At 47.7% G+C, this 18979-nt stretch overlaps 1 protein-coding gene across 6 annotated transcripts in view; it reads right to left on the bottom strand.

The window, feature by feature from the left end:
- Positions 1-18979, bottom strand: part of INPP4A (inositol polyphosphate-4-phosphatase type I A) — a 75915-nt gene that overhangs the window by 12379 nt on the left and 44557 nt on the right. Inside the window, exons 23-24 of one of the 6 annotated variants that reach the window (XR_014017460.1) lie at positions 17718-17872; positions 4356-9042 (exon numbers count right to left, since the gene is read on the bottom strand). Coding sequence is in view for 5 of the 6 variants with exons in the window: in XM_081254362.1 (XP_081110488.1) it covers positions 13802-13982; positions 17718-17872 (336 nt within the window). In the remaining variant the exon portion in view is untranslated. Of the gene's footprint in view, positions 1-2063; positions 2147-3580; positions 9043-13678; positions 13983-17717; positions 17873-18979 lie in introns of those variants that run through there. The other 5 variants (XM_081254359.1, XM_081254360.1, XM_081254358.1 and 2 more) reach the window with 5 other exon arrangements.

The following is an 18979-nucleotide window of genomic DNA, read 5'->3' as shown; positions in this document are numbered from 1 at the left end:
TAGGCCTCATATATATGGGTCTTGTTTTTCTATCCATTCAGCTACCCTGTGTCTTTTGATTGGAGCATTTAGCTCATTTACATTTAAAGTAATTATTGATAGATGTGTACTTATTGCTGTTTTGTTAATTGGGGGTTGTTCTTGTAGTTTTTGTTCCTTTCTTTTGTTCTCTTCCCTTGTGATTTGATGACTATCTTCAGTTATGTTTGGATTCCGTTCTCTTTTTTGTGTGTGCATCTATTATTGACTTTTGGCTTTTAGTTACCATGAGGTTTATGTATAGCTCTCTCTATATATACACACACATATGTACATATAATGATTATTTTAAGTTGCTAATCTCTTAACATGAAATGCATTTTAACAACCCTGCATTTTTGCTCCCCTCCCTCAACACTTACTGGTTTTCATGTCATATTTTACAGCTTTGTGTATCTATTAACTACTTAAAGAAGATGTTCATGATTTTACTACTTTTTTTCTTTTAACCTTCTACTAGCTTTGTACATGGTTAATTTACTACCTTTACTGTATATTTATCTTTAGCAATGAGCTTTTTCCTTTCCTGATTCTCATGTTTCTAGTAATGGCCTTTTCTGCTTAGAGAAGTTCCTTTAATATTTCTTGTAAAGCTGGTTTTTTGGAGCTAACTCACTCTTTTAGCTCTTGTCTGTAAAACTTTTCATCTCTCCATCAATCAGAATGAAAGCTTTGCTGGGCAGATTATTGGTTGTAGGTTTTTCCCTTTTATCACTTTAAATATATTGTGCCACTGCCTTTCGGCCTGCAGAATTTTTGTGCCTGTCCACTGGTGTGTGAGGTTGGTCCCAATATAGTGTTTTTATAATGTTGCCAGTTAACTATAAAGTAGATCACCATGTAACTATCATCCAGATCAACAGAATATTGTCTGAACCCTCTGTAGTGCTTAACATTCCTCAGAGACCTGCCTGCTCACCCCCAAGAGAAAACCACTGTCCTGGTGTTTGCCACACTATACTGTTAAGTTTGCCTTCTCCCTTGAGCCTGTTGAATTTGGCTCCTTATAATGTGTTTAGAATAACTGATTATATACAGAGAAAAGCAATAGTCTAGTGCTGAAATAAGATTTCAACTGAACATCAAAAAAAAATCTTTTCATTCGGTGAGCTTTTTTGAATAGCTCCTGTGTGACAGGCATTGCATTTGCTGTTGTAACTCAAAGTAACATGCTGGACAAAATAAAAGGTAAGTAACATGATGAATGAGATATGCATAATATAAAATGCATATATTCAAGGCTGATTGATTGAGGAAATTTTTTTTTTAAGGGCCAGATCATGTTGTGGAGAGAAATTACCATAGAAAAGGGCATGCCTGAGATGGGCTTTGAAGGAGGAATAAGAAAGCTATGGGGAGGTGGTCCAGATGAGAGGGAGTGTGGATGTGGACCAGGACTGTGAGTGTGTGGATGGAAATTATGGAATGGGTTGAAGAGATACGCTCTTAGTGGCTGATGGGATGTGGAGGGGAGGGAAGGTGAGGTCATTTATCAGAAGAGAGCTCAGCCAGCTTAGATGGGGGGGAATGCATGAGTTTGGTGTTGACATGCTATGTTTGAGACACCGAGACACTCAAGTAGAATGACTGGGATATGGCTGGATATTTAGATGGATCAGGAAATTTGGGAGTCATTAGCAATTGAGTGGTAACTTATTCTATATGAATGACTAATAAGGTATTTCAGGAAAAGCATATGAAGTACGATAGAAGGGAGTTATGGACAGAAACCTAGGGACCACCACAGTGCTAGTGGTGGATGGAGGACAACAAGCCAATCAGAGTGAAGAGGTGGAGTGAGAGACCAGGAAGGGAAAAGCACAGAAGCCAAGGGCAGGACGAGCAGCACGGAGGAAGTGATGAACTGCCATATCCCTCTACATCCATCTCTCAAATGCAGCTATGTTGTTCCTCACTCTGGAAACAAGCACACTTCCTGTCCTCTCCAACCTGGCTGTTTTTTGTCTGTTAAATGGTACAACAGAGAGTGAGAGCACCATAAAGATTTATAATTGAATGCAGACCTGCCTGGACTGGCTGAAAAGGCCCACTGGAAGCCTGGTGCAGGAAGAGTCATTGCAAAGTAGTGCTGAGGCACAAAAGGGGTCTGAGGAGGGATTTGGAGTGCAGATATTCTGTTCCCACCCTCTCAGGAATCTGTGTCAGAGCTTGGGTAGTGACAACTGTAATAAAAAGAAGACAAAGTTAGGGCTTCCCTGGTGGCGCAGTGGTTGAGAGTCTGCCTGCCGATGCGGGGGACATGGGTTTGTGCCCCAGTTTGGGAGGATCCCACATGCCACGGAGCGGCTGGTCCCGTGGGCCATGGCCGCGGAGCCTGTGCTCCACAGCAGGAGAGGCCACAACAGTGAGAGGCCCGCGTACCGCAAAAAAAAAAAAAAAAGACAAAGTTGTTACCCATTTGCCAAATCTCAGCATAGACTGGGGAGAGGCATTCTCCCCTGGGCAGCGCAGGACAGAGTTGTAACTTGAGGCTGGGGCGGTCTCCCTGGTGGCCACAGCTGGGGGCGGTGGGGGGGGTGCCTGTGTAGGCCCACTCACAGGGCCCCGCTGCAGTTCAGAGCACGGCACAGACCCCACCTGCACTCTCCACCTAAAAGTCAACATTTGGCTTCCAGACACGTTGTAGGCTGACATGCGCTGTGCTGGTGTCACTGCCCACGGTCAGCGTAAGCAAGGCGCCGGACCGTCAGTTCTGGCCAGTGCTGTTCTGCTTCCAGAATCCTGTGGGAGCATGGAGTGTGCTAAATAGAAGTTTCCATCTCTCCAGTCACTTCTCCCCCTGCCGATGCCTGTGCTGCTTCGTGCTCGTGGGAATGAAAAACCTTTGGGGTTGACATACACCCCTCAGAGATGTCACTTTCATTTCTATTTTCCTTCCTGTTCTCAAATACTGGATTTTTATCCACTGTAAGTTTAATTACTTTCTACTTTGGGAAAGGGCCTCTGAGAGGAAGGTACATTTAAAAGTGTAAAGGTAATCAATACCTGTGAGGCAGCTCTGCCCTCCCTCTGGGCAGCCCTCATGAGCATGTAGGGCAGGTCAGGCGCCCTGAGCTGTCCCCTTCCAGGGAACCTTTTGCTTCTGGACTAGTGTTTCACACACTGCAGAGCAGCACCTGCGAAATCAACTGAAAAATCAACTCTTCCTAGAGGCTTGTAAGGGAAGACATTTGGGGCGGGGGGAGGCGGGGGAAGAGTTTGTCCATCTGCAAGTGGAGAGTTTCACAAGGGCTTGCTCGAAGGTGCTGGTCCTGGAAGGGCCCACTCCCAGAGCACAACAGGATGTCCAGACCTGAGGCCAGGCCCTTCTGCTGGCCCAGGCTCCTGGCACTCCCCAGGCCAGAAGGACGGCAACGCCGGAAGCCCTGCCGTGTGCCTAAGGGGTGGCCCTGTGGCTGAGGGTCCACCTCGCGACAGCAGTGCGGGAGCCCATCAGGCCGCGGGGGTCCTGCAGGAAAACGTCAAACACGGCCCCAACGTGCTGGAAGGGGCTCGGGGGGGTGGAGTCCGGCGCTGTGGACACGGGGGGGGGGTCCCTCAACTGAAAATGGAGTTACCACGTTGTCCAGCAGTCCCACTCTTGGGCGTGTATCTGGAGAAAATGCTAATGCCAATGGACACCCCCCCCCCCGGGGTTCACAGCAGCATTACTCACAATAGCCAGGACATGGAGGCAACCCAAGTGTCCATGGACAGAGGAATGGGTAAAGATGTGGCACATGTATACACAGAGGAATACTACTCAGCCATAAAAAAGAATGAACTAATGCCAGCTGCAGCAACATGGAGGGACCTAGAGGTTGTCATATTGACTGAAGAAAGAGAAAGACAAATAGATGATATCACTTATGTGTGGAATCTACAATATGATACAAATGAACTTATTTACAAAACAGAAACAGACTCACAGACATAGAAAACTCATGGTTATCATAGGGGAAGGGGGGAGAGGGATAAATTAGGAGTTTGGGATTAACATATACACATGACTATATATAAAATCAACAACAAGGTCCTACCGTATGCCACAGAGAACTATATTCAGTAACTTGTAAAAATCTATAATGGAAAAGAATATGTATACACACATGACTGAATCACTTGCCTGTGTACCAGAAACTAACACAACATTGTGAATCAACTATACATCAATAAAAAATTTTTAAAAAAGGGGAGACCCGTTAGAACAGCCTGTAAGGAACTTACAAAGGTAATGGCCCTTTTTTGAACAGCTGATCATTTTTGTCCTCAGCAAAATTACAAATGGGGAAACTCCAACCGCCAGCCCCCCTTACCTTCTTCCAATCAGAACCTCTGCAGTCACTGCCCCTAGAACCAAGCAGCCAGGTTGAACCAGGTCACCCACTAACAGGCTGGAACGGAAACCCAGATGGCATCGAGGAGGGGTAGGAGGAAGTGCACGGTGACGGTGGCCCATGTCCTGAAACGTCTCCCCTTGCTTATCTTTAAAGGAGCAACATTCGGGCTGGCTTAGAGGAGGGAGCCGTGCTGACCGTAGCAAACACTACAACATGTGCCTTATGCCAAAAATAATTCCCGATGAATTGTTCTAAATGTAAAACAAAGCATGTAAGTACTAGAAATAAGGACAGGTGAATATTTTTTAAGTAACCTCAGTATCAGCAAAGGCAGGAACCATAAATGGAATTAAACCAAGAACGTGCAAGGTGCCAAGTGCGGTGCTGTCCCTCAGCGAGGGCACAGCATGACACCCTCTCATGGACAAGGATGGGGGGCCAGCTGTGTCACCTCCAGAGGGGAAGCCAGGACTCAGTTTCACAACAAACAGCAAAAAGAAAAAGGTGATATCACCACGTAAGATTTTTTCACTTCTGTAGACCCCCTACCTACCATCAACAAAACCAAAAGACGGCTGACAAGTAGGTTTAAAAAGACCACAAAATGTGACAGAGGAGTGAATAGACTGTGTATTAAAAACACTTAGTCACATGAAAAAGATGTACACTCGAAGTCACAAAAGTAGAAGCATGAATATAAGTATAAAAGATGTTCAGTTTCAGAGTAATCAAAGGAATGGAAGTGAAACAAGGTGCCGTCTCCAGCTCCGATGAGAAAGGGAAAGGCAGGTGGTGCTCCAGGTGGTAGTTTAACTTTCTGGGAGTACTCTGGTAATATTAAAAGTTCAAAAATTTCAGAACATTTAAATTATCCTTTAGTTGTACATTTCTACTGCTAGGAATTTATCCAAGGGAGATCCCTGGGCATGTGTGCCGAGCACAAGATGCAACATAATGAAGAATCAGACCATTCACGGAGTGACATTTCATCAAGTCACACAACGGATGGCCAGGCAACCCACAGAGTTGACACCACCCACACTTACGGATGTGGGAGGGTACGAGCAGCAGCTAACACTCAGGAACGTTTGATGCCTATCATCTCACACTGCCCACTGTGCCCACACTTAGCACGCAGATCTCAGGAGTGGTTCCGTCTCTCTCCTGCTGGAGGCATAAGGGGATTTTTCTCTGATACTCACTGTGGGGACATGGTCGATGATCTGGAGAGCACAATGACCCTGGATTAAAATTTCCTCGGTTCCTGGGACAAGATGGCGGAGTAGAAGGACCTTGAGCTCACCTCTTCTCGTGAGCACACCAAAATCACAGCTAACTGCTGAGCAGCCACTGATAAAAAAAGATAAGAACCTACCAAAAAAGATACTCTGTAACCAAAGACATAAAGAAGGAACCACAACGAGAGAGTAAGAGGGACACACTCGCAGTACAGTCAAATCCCATACCCCTGGGAGGGGGTGGGTGACCCCCAAACTGGAGAGTAATTATATTGCAGAGGTTCTCCCACAGGAGTGAGAGTTCTGAGCCCCATGTCAGGCTCCCCAGCCTGGGGGTCTGTCTTTGGGAAGAGGAGCTCCCAGAGCATTTGGCTTTGAAGGCTTAACTGCAGCATCTCCACAGGGCTGGGGGAGACAGGAACTTCACTCTTACAGGGTGCACGCAAAATCTGATGTGCACTGGGACCAAGGGCAAAAGCAGCAACTTCATACTCAGCACATGGAGGGAGGCTCAGAGAGGGCAAGCAAGCTGCTCAAAGTCACCAGCCAGCGAAAGGCAGAACAGGATAGGGATCCGAGTCTGCCTGAAGCTGAACCCCACACCTCACTGCCCTCTACTTCCAACTAAGTGAAAACAGGATTATAAAACAGAAATGTCTCACGTTTACAAACACTGAGCACTCAATGCAGTGCCCAGCAGTCCAGCCAGATGCCGACCACAGAACCAGTCCTCCTAATGTATCAGAATGAATCAGGCAGACCAGGTTTAATGATCTCGTTAGTTGTTTATTGTCATTCTAAAGACTAGCACATTTACAGCATACATGGCTTTGAATGAGCTAAGAATATATAAAACGGTAACTATATGTTTATATATATTAATACTGTCCGAAACAAATAAATAAAAGTACCTTAACGCACTAAGCTTGGCAAATACAATTGTGTAGGGACAAAACTTATTATGCAGTATTTGTACGTTTTTAAAGGAAACCAAAGGCAACTGTGCTGCAGACGCTTTCACAGAATCCACGTCACATCTGAGCTTTCAGTACGTCTCAACGTTTCTTTTTAAATGGGTGCCTTATATAAGGAGCACTTGATGGAACCTCTTATTTTACGGGAACCTGTAAAACTGCCTTCCTTCTCCAACTGAAAACTCAAAGCTCCCGTGTGACCTGGGTACCTGCAGCCACCACGATGGGCAATGTGGCCCCCACTCAACGAGCTTTGTAATCGCGCAATGCCGCCGTGAGACTGACTACCGCACAGGAGCAGGGGAGTAACGCTCAGGTGGAATACTGAAACCTGAATATTTTCTACGTGATTAGCCAAGTCTTCGACTTTTATGGTGATCCAACATGAAGCCAAAATTAGGAAAATATTCACATAAAGGTGCCACATGCAAAACCGCTAACAGATGACAACATTTGCTATTCCCTTTTGGTAAATTCAGGTAATGCTCTTCAGACCCCCAAAAAAAAAAAAAATCTGAAAGTTGTATGAGTAACATTAAAAATACAAGGGAGTTTTTAAAAATGATGTTAAAATGAGTAAAGATGGAAATATATAGATACTAGAAAATGACAAATTAAATGAAATGGTGGAGGTGAAACACTAAATCAGCTATACTGGAAGCTGTCTTTGCACACGGATTGACACAACAGGAGAATCCGACACCACCTGCTGCCACCTGTGCAGTGGGCTTGCGGGACAAGTTTCTCCGCCTCCGCCCTCCACAGTGAACCCAGCTGTGCAGGGGCTGGTGAGCACCAAGGGTCCCTCACGGACTCACCCTCCACACCAGTTCACACTCACCAGTGGGCGTCAGGAGACGGCAGGCTCCAGGTGTGCAGACTTTTGAGGAGGAAAGGATCTGAAAGGTCACCTGGTTCCACCCTTACCTGATGCCCACCCTCTGACCCTGCCAAGGGGTGGTCTCGCCTGTGCTTCAGCTCCCCAGGCCCAAGCCTGTTACATGTTTCCAAGTGGCATTTCTAGAGGAGCCCAAAGAATAGCATTTAGAATTTTAGATAAAGGAACTTCCTAAGGGTTCACAAGTCATTAGGATCAGTATCATGAATATGTGCCACATACATTTCTTTTACAGCCTTTTAAATAACATGTAAACATAATAATGATAAAAACAGAATTGATAAAAACATATAAACTAAGAAAAAACTCTGCTATGTGCAGATGACTCATCATCATCTTATAATAGATGACCAGACATAATTTTCTATGAAATTCCTAAGTTTTATGGTCCATTAATCCCTTTCAAAATCTCATTTTAGGAGATATCTCAACTTTCTCAATAGCCATCTTACATAACAGAATGAGTAGTAACAATTATTGCAGACCTAAAAGACACTTTCATCAGACAGTCAAACTTGATTGTATTGTCTTCTAGAAGACAAAAAATTGGGAAACCCACCAGAGGACACCAATTTTGAAAATACTTAGGCTTCCACTATCTCTATGCAAAATCCCCCATTGTTGACTGAGAGGCATCAGACAATACCACGTGCGAGGTCCTGACATGGGGGAGAAGGGGAGACGTGCCCTGGGGCCGTGGACTACACACGGGGCATAAGGCAACAGGAGACGGCTGGCCTCATGTCCTCGAGCAGACACCCTGTTCTTTAAGGGACAGGGGTGGCCCCTACTGTGTGGGGAGCTTTGCAGGTATTGTCTTCTAATAAGCCTTATCTCAGGCTGATTTATCAGCCTTTACTTCAACTCCTGGTTCCACCCGTGCTGTTACAGGCAGGCTGAGGCACCAGAAGCACTCGCCCTGACCGCATGAGAGAGCGAGCATCTTTCCCCAAAACTTCCCTTAACATTTAACATTTAGTGGTCTGCCCAGGATCCAATCATTTAAACTATTATTTACCATTTTACATGGAGATTTTTAAAAAGTAGGTTGTAAATCAATGCTCAATTTTGAGTTACTCAGTAGAAAAATAAGTTAGGTGAGCAGCTGCCTAAGTGGGCATTTTAAAAAGTCTTAGCATTTCAGACGCACCTGGCTTGATTTATACAGGTAACTGCTGCTATCTGTGTGATTATGGCTGAAGGCTGTTTAAATGGGCAGTTAACTCTCCACACTGGTGAGCCCAACATTACCTGCTATGGATTCCAACGCAAAAAACATGCTCCATAGACTCTTTAGTGAAATAGTTTTAAAAACATGAAAGTAAAAACCAATCCTTCAGGTCTTCTTGAAGAATTCATATATGACACTAGAGGGTACCCACATTTATTACATAACAGCTAATTAGAGGAAACCGTGTGTTCACGTTTCAACTTTTCCGTAAGTCCCTTCAGGAGGCCTGTAATGCTTGGGGAAAGCCTTCAGCTGCAGGGAATTAAACGCATATTTGCGACTTCCAACATTCTTCATTGTATTTTCTCTTCGACAACCCTCACTGGGGAAAAAACAAGCACAAGAAATGACAGCAGTAAAAAAGGAAAAAAGAAAAGACTTAACCTCAGATGAAAAGAGCTGATTAGTTTCATAGCGTTAAAACAAAGGTCGATCAATTGAAATGGATGCCAGACTCATTTATGACAATACACACGTAAAATGGCGGGTTTCTGAGCAAGGCAACTAAGAAGCACAGAGATGGACACAGGCTGTGTGGGACTGCGAGGTCTGCATTTCCAAAAGCAGCACTGTATCGAAGTGGAGGACAACCTTTCTTTTTTTTTTCTTTTTTTTTTTTTTTTTAAGGTAATGGTTTCATGTATTTCGTGTCTGGTTATCTGAGGGGCCTATCCTAACTAGTGGTTCAGAGGTTCTGTCACTTAGCAATTTGAATGGAAAAAGTGCTACTCTTAGCAAAAGCCTTTACAAAGCTGCATTTTTCTATATTAGCAACAGCTGTTAACCGTCTCAAATTCAAAATGCTGATTTTCCTTGCAGAATTCAACATGTAGCAAAACCATCTGGCTCAGAAGGCGGCTGTCACATGCTGTCTCAACCTGGGAGACAGCTGTCCCGGGCACACAGCAATGCCGCAGGCTGTGCGATGGCTACACGGCTCTCAGCGCTGGGGCGTCGTGAAGAAGTGACCCCACCGAGGTCACCTTCTCCAGGTGAGCTGCCCTCGTGGTCACCTCTCTCAAGAGTGCCACTGAGCCAGTGAGAGCCCACAGGGGCCCTTCCCTAGAGAACCTGCCACCAGCCTCTTCCGCTGCTGCATTGATCAAGGGTTGCCATGGCAATCCAGTGGGCAAAGCAAATGCCCAACAGAAGGATGAGCTGTCAGGCAGGCCTCACGTTCCCACATGGGAGCCTCAGGGGAGCTCTCTGGGAAATGTTCTCATAGACATCAAATTCACAGGCAAAAGCGATTCTAAATAGGAATGACTTCCTATATAGCCAGTATAAGTTCATAGTTTTATATTATTCTAAGACTAGCAGTTAAATCAACTAATTATTAAATTTAGTACAAAATCCCCTTTATGAGATGTAAAATTTGCAGTTACCAAGAAACAGTGATTTAAAAAATATTTCAAGTTGTATGAAGACCATTGTGTCATGCATTTAAAAAAAAATATCGGTGGCAATAGCTCAAGCCCTTTAAAGTGAAAATGACAATCTCATTATTAAGAACATGAAAAATATTTTTGGTGAGACAGTGATTTTATTCAGAAGAGAAACTCGGGCATTTTAGAAAAGTATCCACCTGCTTGTTATTAAGTAATTTAGTAACTCAGATACGCTTTCTTGTCACAAGAGCCTCAAAGCCCTCAGCTACATGTGTGTCATCCGCACTGAGCGCCTAGGCCATACGAGCAGGGAGCCCTAGAGTAAGTGAAGACCATGTTGATCTAACATCCAATAATCAGATAAAAATACTCCGTTTAAAGCAGAAGCTATGTAGGTGCTTCTTTAATCTCTGGAAGCTCTTACATTATTGGACTATTTCAGATATGGCTTCTCCATTTACAAAGAAAGGTACACACTTTTCAAAAACTACCTAGCAGTAGTAAATGTCAAACTGCTTTGAGGAACGAAGAAGAATTTGTGAACTCTGACATTACCTTTTTATTTACATGTTAAAGAGGCCGATTACTGGTTTAGCTGGCTGAATATATACTACACATGAAATTACAGGCAAGGTTACACTTTATTTTTAAATCAAATTGTGCTTATTTCCCCTCAGATGTTTGAATTTGGATTGAGTTTACAAAATCTAACTAATGAGGCTGATCACACGCTGACTCTATCACCCAGTGTTTAGACAAGCTCCAGCCTGGGGCTGGGGCCTGAGCTGTGGAGAGAGGCAAGGCCACGCTGTGGTAACTGGCGTTTCCTGCCGCAGGGGCCAGCCTCCGTCCTAAGGCAGAATACCCTGATCCCTCACGGTGGCTGCATTATTTTTAGGAGTCTATAATACACATTGAGGCGGCCTTGGATAGATTTTTAGAAAGAGGGATTTAATTATTTCAAAGCTACATGATTTTTTTTATTATATCAATAAATTATTTCAAGGACATCTATTTTTTAAAACAAAAAATTAAAATTGAAACCCCAAGTGACAACTGATTTTAGTGACAGCTCTGTTTTTCCTTTCCGGAGGGGATCTTCCCCTTTAGAACTCATCTGGACACACGAGTGTCTTGGTATCCTGAACATCTAGAGTCGCCTGTGCTGACACTGCCTCAGCGCTAGCATTAGCTCAGAAGCAACCTGAAAACCTTCACCAAGTATCAGTGACTCCCCTTTCTTGAATCATCTCCCCATCTTTGTTTTATCCTGCCTGTTACTTACTAAAGCAGGAAAGATTTCAAATATATATTTAGCCTGACTTCGTAAGGCCTTGGCGACATGAAAACTCAGCTCAGAGGCACCCTGAGCTTCCTTCCTCAGATATTCTAAAGCACCCCCCACCCAGCCTCATCTGATCTCGCGGTGTGCCGTCTCCATCTCACCTCGTGACTGCAGAGTTAGAACGTACTGCCTTCTGACCCACCCCTGAAGAGAAAAACCAAGAATCTGAGCCCCTCTCCTTCCATCCATTTCTCTCTTATCTTAGCAGCCAAGCCTACAGGAAGGCCTGGTGGGCACCATGACAGCCAGGGGCAGACAGCCGGGGACAGGCCATGGTGTCCGTGAGGCCCCTCGGGAGGCGGGGGAGGGCGCTTTTCTAGCTGGCCGCGGCCCCCATTTGCTGGGCGGGCGGTGGCATCCGGGAAGAGGAGGGGACACTCCGTGTGGTCAGAAGGGCCTTCCTCATCTGCGCACGGTCTCTGCCAGCCCGGAGGCGGGCACAGCACGTGTCACCCGGGGGGCAGCAGGAGTGCTTTACCCAGAACAGGCTAGGAGCTATGGAACGTGAACCGTGGGCCCTGCCTGCCCTCTTTCCAGTAAAGGAACGAGATGGTCTCAGAAAGTCGACTTGTACACCTTGATGTGGAGGAGGACAAGTGGTGGACACACCTCTCCACAAGAGCCACAGGCTGGCAGGACCTCACCTGTGACTAGTGTCATGTTGCTACAACTTAACACCGCCAGTCACTTGGCATCTGGAGAGAGACTCCCTCCTGACAGATGTCAGGAGCTGTGCCACAGAGCAGCCACCTCATTCTAGAAAAGACAAGAGCGACCACACTGCACTTGTGAGGAGAGTGGACTCGGCTGCCCTAGGCTCCCTCAGTGCTCAGGTCTAGGACACAGCGGTGGGGAGGATGCCCTTTCATCTTAGAATTTAAAGTCTGCATCTGCCATCTGTCACCCACTGCTTCTGCAGTCGTAACTGCCTCTACAGTTTCCGGAACCCAGACTCAGATCTGAGGCCAAACCAGAGAAACCCCAGAGTCAGTTCTGGAAGTCTGGGGGAGGGAATGGAGAGGCCAGATTTTGTGGTGGACTGGGTTTGTGTGCATGCCTGGGGGTAAAGTTTCTGAAAAAGCCAGCTTCTCTAAATTCACTCCAGTGTTTCTAGAGTGGTGAAAAGAAATCCACTTCCATAAAATGCAAGGTATGGGAAAGCCAGCTGGAGGCCAAAACAGGAGCACAACATAATCTGAGCTGGAAAACAGAGAAGCCACCGCCCGTTTCTTATGCAGGATCTATGGGGTTCCCTGTCATCTACTCTGCTGCCTTCAGAGGTGTCTAGCCACCGTTTTCCACACAGGAATGTTAAGGTTACAAATCCTCCCATTTTACAGACATTTGCCATGTTAAAATTAAGCGTGATAAGAACAGAAACCAAAGTGACCTTTTCTCTCTCACACCTCCATCTGGCACAACTGCCCAAAAGTCAGGCCTTATTTTTTGGTAAATTTTGATTTTTTTTTTCATGATTAACCATATTTGATTTGTAAGAGAGAAAAGGTATCTGGACTTTAATCTGGAATTAAAGAAGCAGGGTTTTTTTTTTTTTTGATGAAAAATGCTATTTCAAGAAAAATAAATGTATCTAACTTCAACAGCCTTTTGTTACTCTGTGCATTTGTTCCTGGATCAGTTTAATGACAAAGATTTAAAAGAGTAATTCTAAAGTCACATGAAATATGTTATTTTTATGTGCCTGATTTGATACAATGAGCTACCGTCCTCACAGCTTTGTGTCATCCCAACTTGGAAATAATAACTTAAGCAAGGAAATGTTATAATTCTGCAAACTATTTGCTACTATAATTTCAGGGACTACGCTTTGAAATGAAAGCAGAAAGTACATGTCCTATTAAATAGGTTTATCTAGATGAGCCAGTTAGAAAGCATCTACACTTTTCATTTCTCTTCAAAAGGAAAGGAAAGGTTAGCAGTACATTTAAAGAATAGTATCAAATATACAAATTCTTTCCTGACAGAATTCCTCTCTCTAGGAAACAGGGCACAAGAGATATACAGGTAATAAATAGTTTTACATCAGAAGGTAAGAGATTTGGTACAAGTAATTCCAGGCCAGCTAAACAAAGCAGTAGCAGAGCTCTGTAAGAACATGTTACAAGCACTGAAAACTCTACAGAATTTAAACGAACACGTCCTCTTGGTGAAATAATTTGGCAGGTATTTACAATTCAGAACAACAAAATGTCAAACTGTAAGGCATGAAATATATCTCGGCGGACCATGCTCTGACACATTCCTTCTATCCAGTTAGGTACACGGTGGCTGGACATGTTCTGGCACTTTTGTTTTTCGGATGATTTGTTAATTTCTCATAATGATACTCATTTGCAACGCAATTTGGCCGCCAGGTATGCTACGCTCAGGAAGAGCCACGCAATCAGTAAATTGGGGCTCATAGCTAGTAAAGGGATGGAACAGAGGAGGCTGGGGTCTAGTCTTAAGTCTCGGATGGGCACCAGGCCGCTCAAGTTCTTCTGGGTGACTACCTCCCGTGTTCCAATGCTGTGAAAAGGAAGAAGGTTGGGAGAAAGGAAAAGAAAAAGGGAAAGAAAAGAAAGGAAAAGGAGGGATACATGCAATGGATTTTTTCAAAAGTATGGGGAAAAAAGAGGAGAACCAAAAGATAAGATTTAAAAAAACATGGAATGAAGCCACAACACAAAGAAAAAGATGATATGCAGAAAAGGGTGTAAAAGGGATACCAAAACAAAACAAGCACAATTACAAAACAGGAGAGAAAGAGAAGGGAAAATAAGAAAAAAATACTGTAATCTACTGAAAACAAACACGTGTAGGCCGACTAAATGGTTTTCCATGTTCACTCCCTCGGCTGCCAAGCACACGCCATGCTGCCCTGCCATGCTTGCACGTGCGGCCAGACGCGGACTCCAAAGAGCAGGCTGAACATGAAGAACCATCGGGGGCGTTTGACCTTCTCACAGGTGCCTGAGCAGCAGGTGGTGCAGCGTATTTCGCCAAAGCTGCCTCCTGATTAAACACTCAGATGATAACCGTTTCCCTTCAGTATCAACTGCAGGCAGAGCCCTCGCCAGACTCGCCTTGGCTTTTAGGCTGCGCAGCGGCAGGGTGCGAGCTACCATTCCGAGTCATCATTCTGTGAGATGGGGTCTACCAAGAATGGAGTCCAGCCCAGCTCACTGGAAACTGGGGGTCTGTCCCCCTTTGGTGCTACCAAAGAAATGTGCTGAGGTGAGGCTCCCGGAGGACCCTGGATGCCCTGGATGTGCCATTCTCAGGGGGGATGCTTCTCATGCCACGAGCACTGATCATGGGGTCACGACCCAGGCCAGGGCAGTCTTGGGGGCCACTGGGGCCACTTAGGAAGGCCCACTGTTGTGTTTCGGACCCTGCACTGGGGACGGAGGGGCACCACCAGCAGGGAGCTGGAATGGCCTCCGACGGCAAAAGCCAAGCGTGTGCATCTCTTCTCAGCTCCCTGGTCCGTGGTGTCACTCGGCAACCTGAAACAGGTGCTGGTGGGAGTGTTAATTATGCCACAGAAATTGGCAAACAAGACAGATGAGGTTTTGTTTTTGTTTTTGGAGAGAGCTGGCTACTGGCCAGTGCTCACCCTGGGCCTCCAGGACACAAGACAGCCTGAGTGTCAGCCCTGCCCCTCCCCCAGCCGCCCCACCCCGCTGCCTGCGTGCGCTGCTCCTCTGTCGGGCACGATGCCAGCCAGAAAGCAAGAGGAGCACCGCAGGGCGTGGCCAGACCTCCTGCTGCCTCCTTAGGGCTCCACGCCGCAGCGGAAACACCAGCTACCGACCAGCCACCTGGGGCCTGCAGCCTATGAACAGACACATCTTCCCCACACGGGATAATCCAAAAAACAGAGAAGTCAGGGGTAACAGTGTCACACGGAAACAAATGCATGAGGTCAGGTGGACAAGGGGGTGGCGAGCATGGCACCCGGGGCTGGTGATCTGAGGATCCCGGGGGCGGCAGAGGCGAGATGGCACTGAGCTTTGCTTTGGTTTTTAATAACTTCTTCAACGATTATTAAGGTAACATATGTTCACGGCAGAGGTTTTAGAAAATTCAGAAAAACCTAAATAAACTTAAAAAAGACATCCATGATTGGAGGCAGATGGGGGTTTCAGAGAAGGAGAGGGAGGCCAAGGGAATGATGCCCGTCCCATGGGAGGAGGGTCCTTCCCTACTCAGCACCCTGGGGTCCCTGCCTGTAATGTAGGAAAGCAAGGCCGACTTCCCAGGCTCAGAAGCGCTCAGAGCAGTGGCAGGATGATTACCCAGAGGGTGGGTGGGCAGGCCCCCGGGACACTGGGTGTGACTGGTATGGGAACAACCTGTCAATGTGTATTAAAGGCCTTACAAGGGTGTACACTTTTTAACTTAAGGCATCAACAGGGCAGACGTGGGTAGGAGAAAACACAAGGGTATTCACTGCACCCGTATTTAAAGTGCTGACACGCCGTACGCAGCTTAAAGATTCAAGGACAGCAAACTGGATAAATTATGGTGTGCTAAACCTGATAAAGCCCACATTCATTCACCTGAAAAAATGCTCACAAGACAGTTAAGTGAGAACAGTAGGCTAAAACAGTGGACAGAATTACACATCTAACTGCATCTGTTTGTGCATATGGTTTGTGTACGATTCAGGGACTGGGTAAGTTGACCAATGTGTGGGTTAAGCACACTCACACTCATACGTATGTATCTGAACACGCACTGGGATGTTAGCAGTGTTCCTTGTAGTAGCAGGAATACGGAGAATTGTCCTGTGGGGTGTGGGCTGGTGCGGGAGTCACTGGGGTAGGGGCTTATGTGGATTTTCTGATTTTCCTACAAGGAGTAGCAATCACCCACGTGATCAAAGTTGTGAGAGTGCCTCGTGTGTCGTCAGCCTCCCAGTTCACCTGTGCACGTGTGGGTAACTGCCCACAGCCCCTTGGCGGGCTGCAGGCCAGCAGATGGGGCCGCCCGTGTGTCTAAGGTGCCACCTGCTCCCTGGTCTTCCGAGGCCTTTGTGCTCAGACGCAGTCAGAACAAACTGTTGTTTTCATCGAATGTGTTCACGAAGCCAAGACTGGATAGAGGCCTGGACCGAGGGGTACCAACTGTACACCTGACGTGTGCCTATGTACGGCACAGACCTCATCCTAATATCTGCCCCACAGCTAGAGCTGTGTCCCTCCATTTTTCTCGTCTCTCTGCGGCTGGCGGCCTGCGTCTCACCAGCACGGTCCTCCCCTCCACCTCGCAGCTGACCACACCAGGGATGCCGAGACCCCACCGCCTCCCAGAGGCCGAGGCAGGGAGAGTGTGAGCTTTCTAAAAGTGCATCAACAGGCAGCCCTGAGGTCACAAGGTTTGGGTGAACTTGGAAAGACCAAATGGCACCAAACGGTTCCAGTTCTACAAAACGCTCCTGTCAAGAGGCAGGCGCTCAGGCATCGCTTTCGTGTACGACTGTGAGAAGGTGAAACGGCAGAGACATACAGAAAGGATAAGAGAATTGAATGCTTTGAAGAATTTGGTGAGAGGACAAATGGTACAGAACGTTCAGTAGAAGTGACTTGGAAACGAGACGAGAACAGCATTGGCGGCCACATGGAAGAAGACAGGAGGAGCAGGTTTCTTATCCTTTCTTTTGGTATGTGAGGGGAGGTGCTCCCCAGCAGTGCCGGAAACAAGGCATCGCTCGACAGCGGACAGAGTTTTAGTCCCAGGTTTCATCCTGCAAACACGCCTGCTGCCTCGGAATCAGAACGTCATTAGGGCAAGGTGGCCACGGCACAGGGACAGGGGAGGGGCTGCTGCCAGGAAACACTCACTGGACACTGGGCTCATGAAAGCAAACCCAGCCCACCGCTGGGAGAAGCGGAGCCAACCGGCGCAGCCTGCGGACGCTCAGTCTCCCCTCGGTTTGAAGAGACAACGCGGGATGGGAACAGCCGGGGCCTGCTGGGATGCCCGGGCCCTGAGTCACACCCACAGCAAGATGAGTGGCCGGGGGACACCGGGCACCAAAGGGCAGCCACACGGCCGCCTCCGAGCTCACCACCTCCCTCCCCGCTGCCTCGGCTCCCCCGCTTCCGTGCGGTCCCGCTCAGACACAGCGCCGGCTCTTTTCTCCCCCGGACTCAAAAGAGGATACTGGATGTGATGTGCCTGGAGTTTGACTTGGCAGACGTGGAGGCATTTTCCAAAGCCAAACTAGAGCGCGGCCGCCGGGCCCGGGGGACTCACCTGCGCATGCACTCCAGGGCCTGCGTGAAGACCTGCGGGGCCATGCCGTGCTCGTGCTGCAGGATCAGGCACTGCTCCAGCGTCACCGACATGGCCGTGCGGTCCTTGGCGCTCTTGCAGCTGGTGAACCGCACCCCATTGAGGCGGCGGCAGATCTGCCAACGGGAAGGCACGCTTTGCTTAGAGGGAGACGGGACAGGCCGCTGCCCCGGGCCACCTCCCGGGGCCTCTCCCACAGGACGCTGCTGCCTCCCGGGGGCCCCGCCGTCTGCTCAGCCACCTTCCCAGCTCGGCCCGGACCAGCCCTTTGCTGCCCACCCCCTGGGGTAGGTCGGAGAGCTTCCAGGATGCCCAGCCCCCGCCAAGGCTCCAGGCCTTTCTGGAAGTGGCAGCACAGACCCACTGGTCTCTACACGCTTCCTCGTCTGCACAGGTGGGAACAGCTCAGCAGACCCACTTCCCTGTGGCCACCTCCTGCCCACCGGGCTCCCCTCCAGCCCGACCCGGGGCCCTGGTACAGGGCCCAGCGCACCTCCCCTCCCAAGTGAGGGGCTCGCGTGGAGGGCAGCCCCCCTGCTGAGAAAAGGCCGCCTCAGGGCACCTCCTCTCCCCACGGAAGGACACCTGGGAGCACGTGCCCTGCACCACTAGGAGCGATCCTAGGCACACAGTCCCCAGACTGAGAAAGCCCTGGAACAAAAGACCTTTTTTTTGGTATAAGTTTGTGGCAGCCTCGTTTGGCAACATGACCAGCTCTTGAGTGGATGTCAAACTATCTACAATTTTTATTTATCCCATTTTGTCTACATATTCATACTTTTCAGTAAGACAGTATGTACTCAGGAGTTTGATTCCAGGGTGCGGCCCCAGATCCCCCGGGGACGTGAAATCATCCACGTGCACGTTACACACAGGTGATGTGCACCCCATCACATGCCTAGGTACCAACTGTATACCGTATCACCTTTCTGAAACGTGGAGCCCTGTGAATTCTAAAACACCTGCCCACGAGAGCTTCAGATAAGGGCCTGTGGACCCGTAGGAGATGCTGCATTGTGAGAACAACATGGGTATCTCACGAAGAACCATGTGACCTAACGCCAGTGGGCTCCGTGACCTGCTGTTCTCAGAAAAACACCAGAGGCGCTGCAGGCCGCCCTACAGATGGCCCCGTGCCTGCTTCTCGGGCCAAGAGGCCTCAGCCGAGACCACGCAGCCACTGCCAGGGATGCCACTCTACAGAGGGCACAGTGTGGTCCTAA

The sequence above is a fragment of the Mesoplodon bidens genome, assembly GCF_964165515.1.
Source record: "Mesoplodon bidens genome assembly, chromosome: 14".
Classification (NCBI taxonomy): domain Eukaryota; kingdom Metazoa; phylum Chordata; class Mammalia; order Artiodactyla; family Ziphiidae; genus Mesoplodon; species Mesoplodon bidens.
Note: the sequence above shows the minus strand (reverse complement) of the source record. Positions and strands in the feature narration are given on the sequence as shown.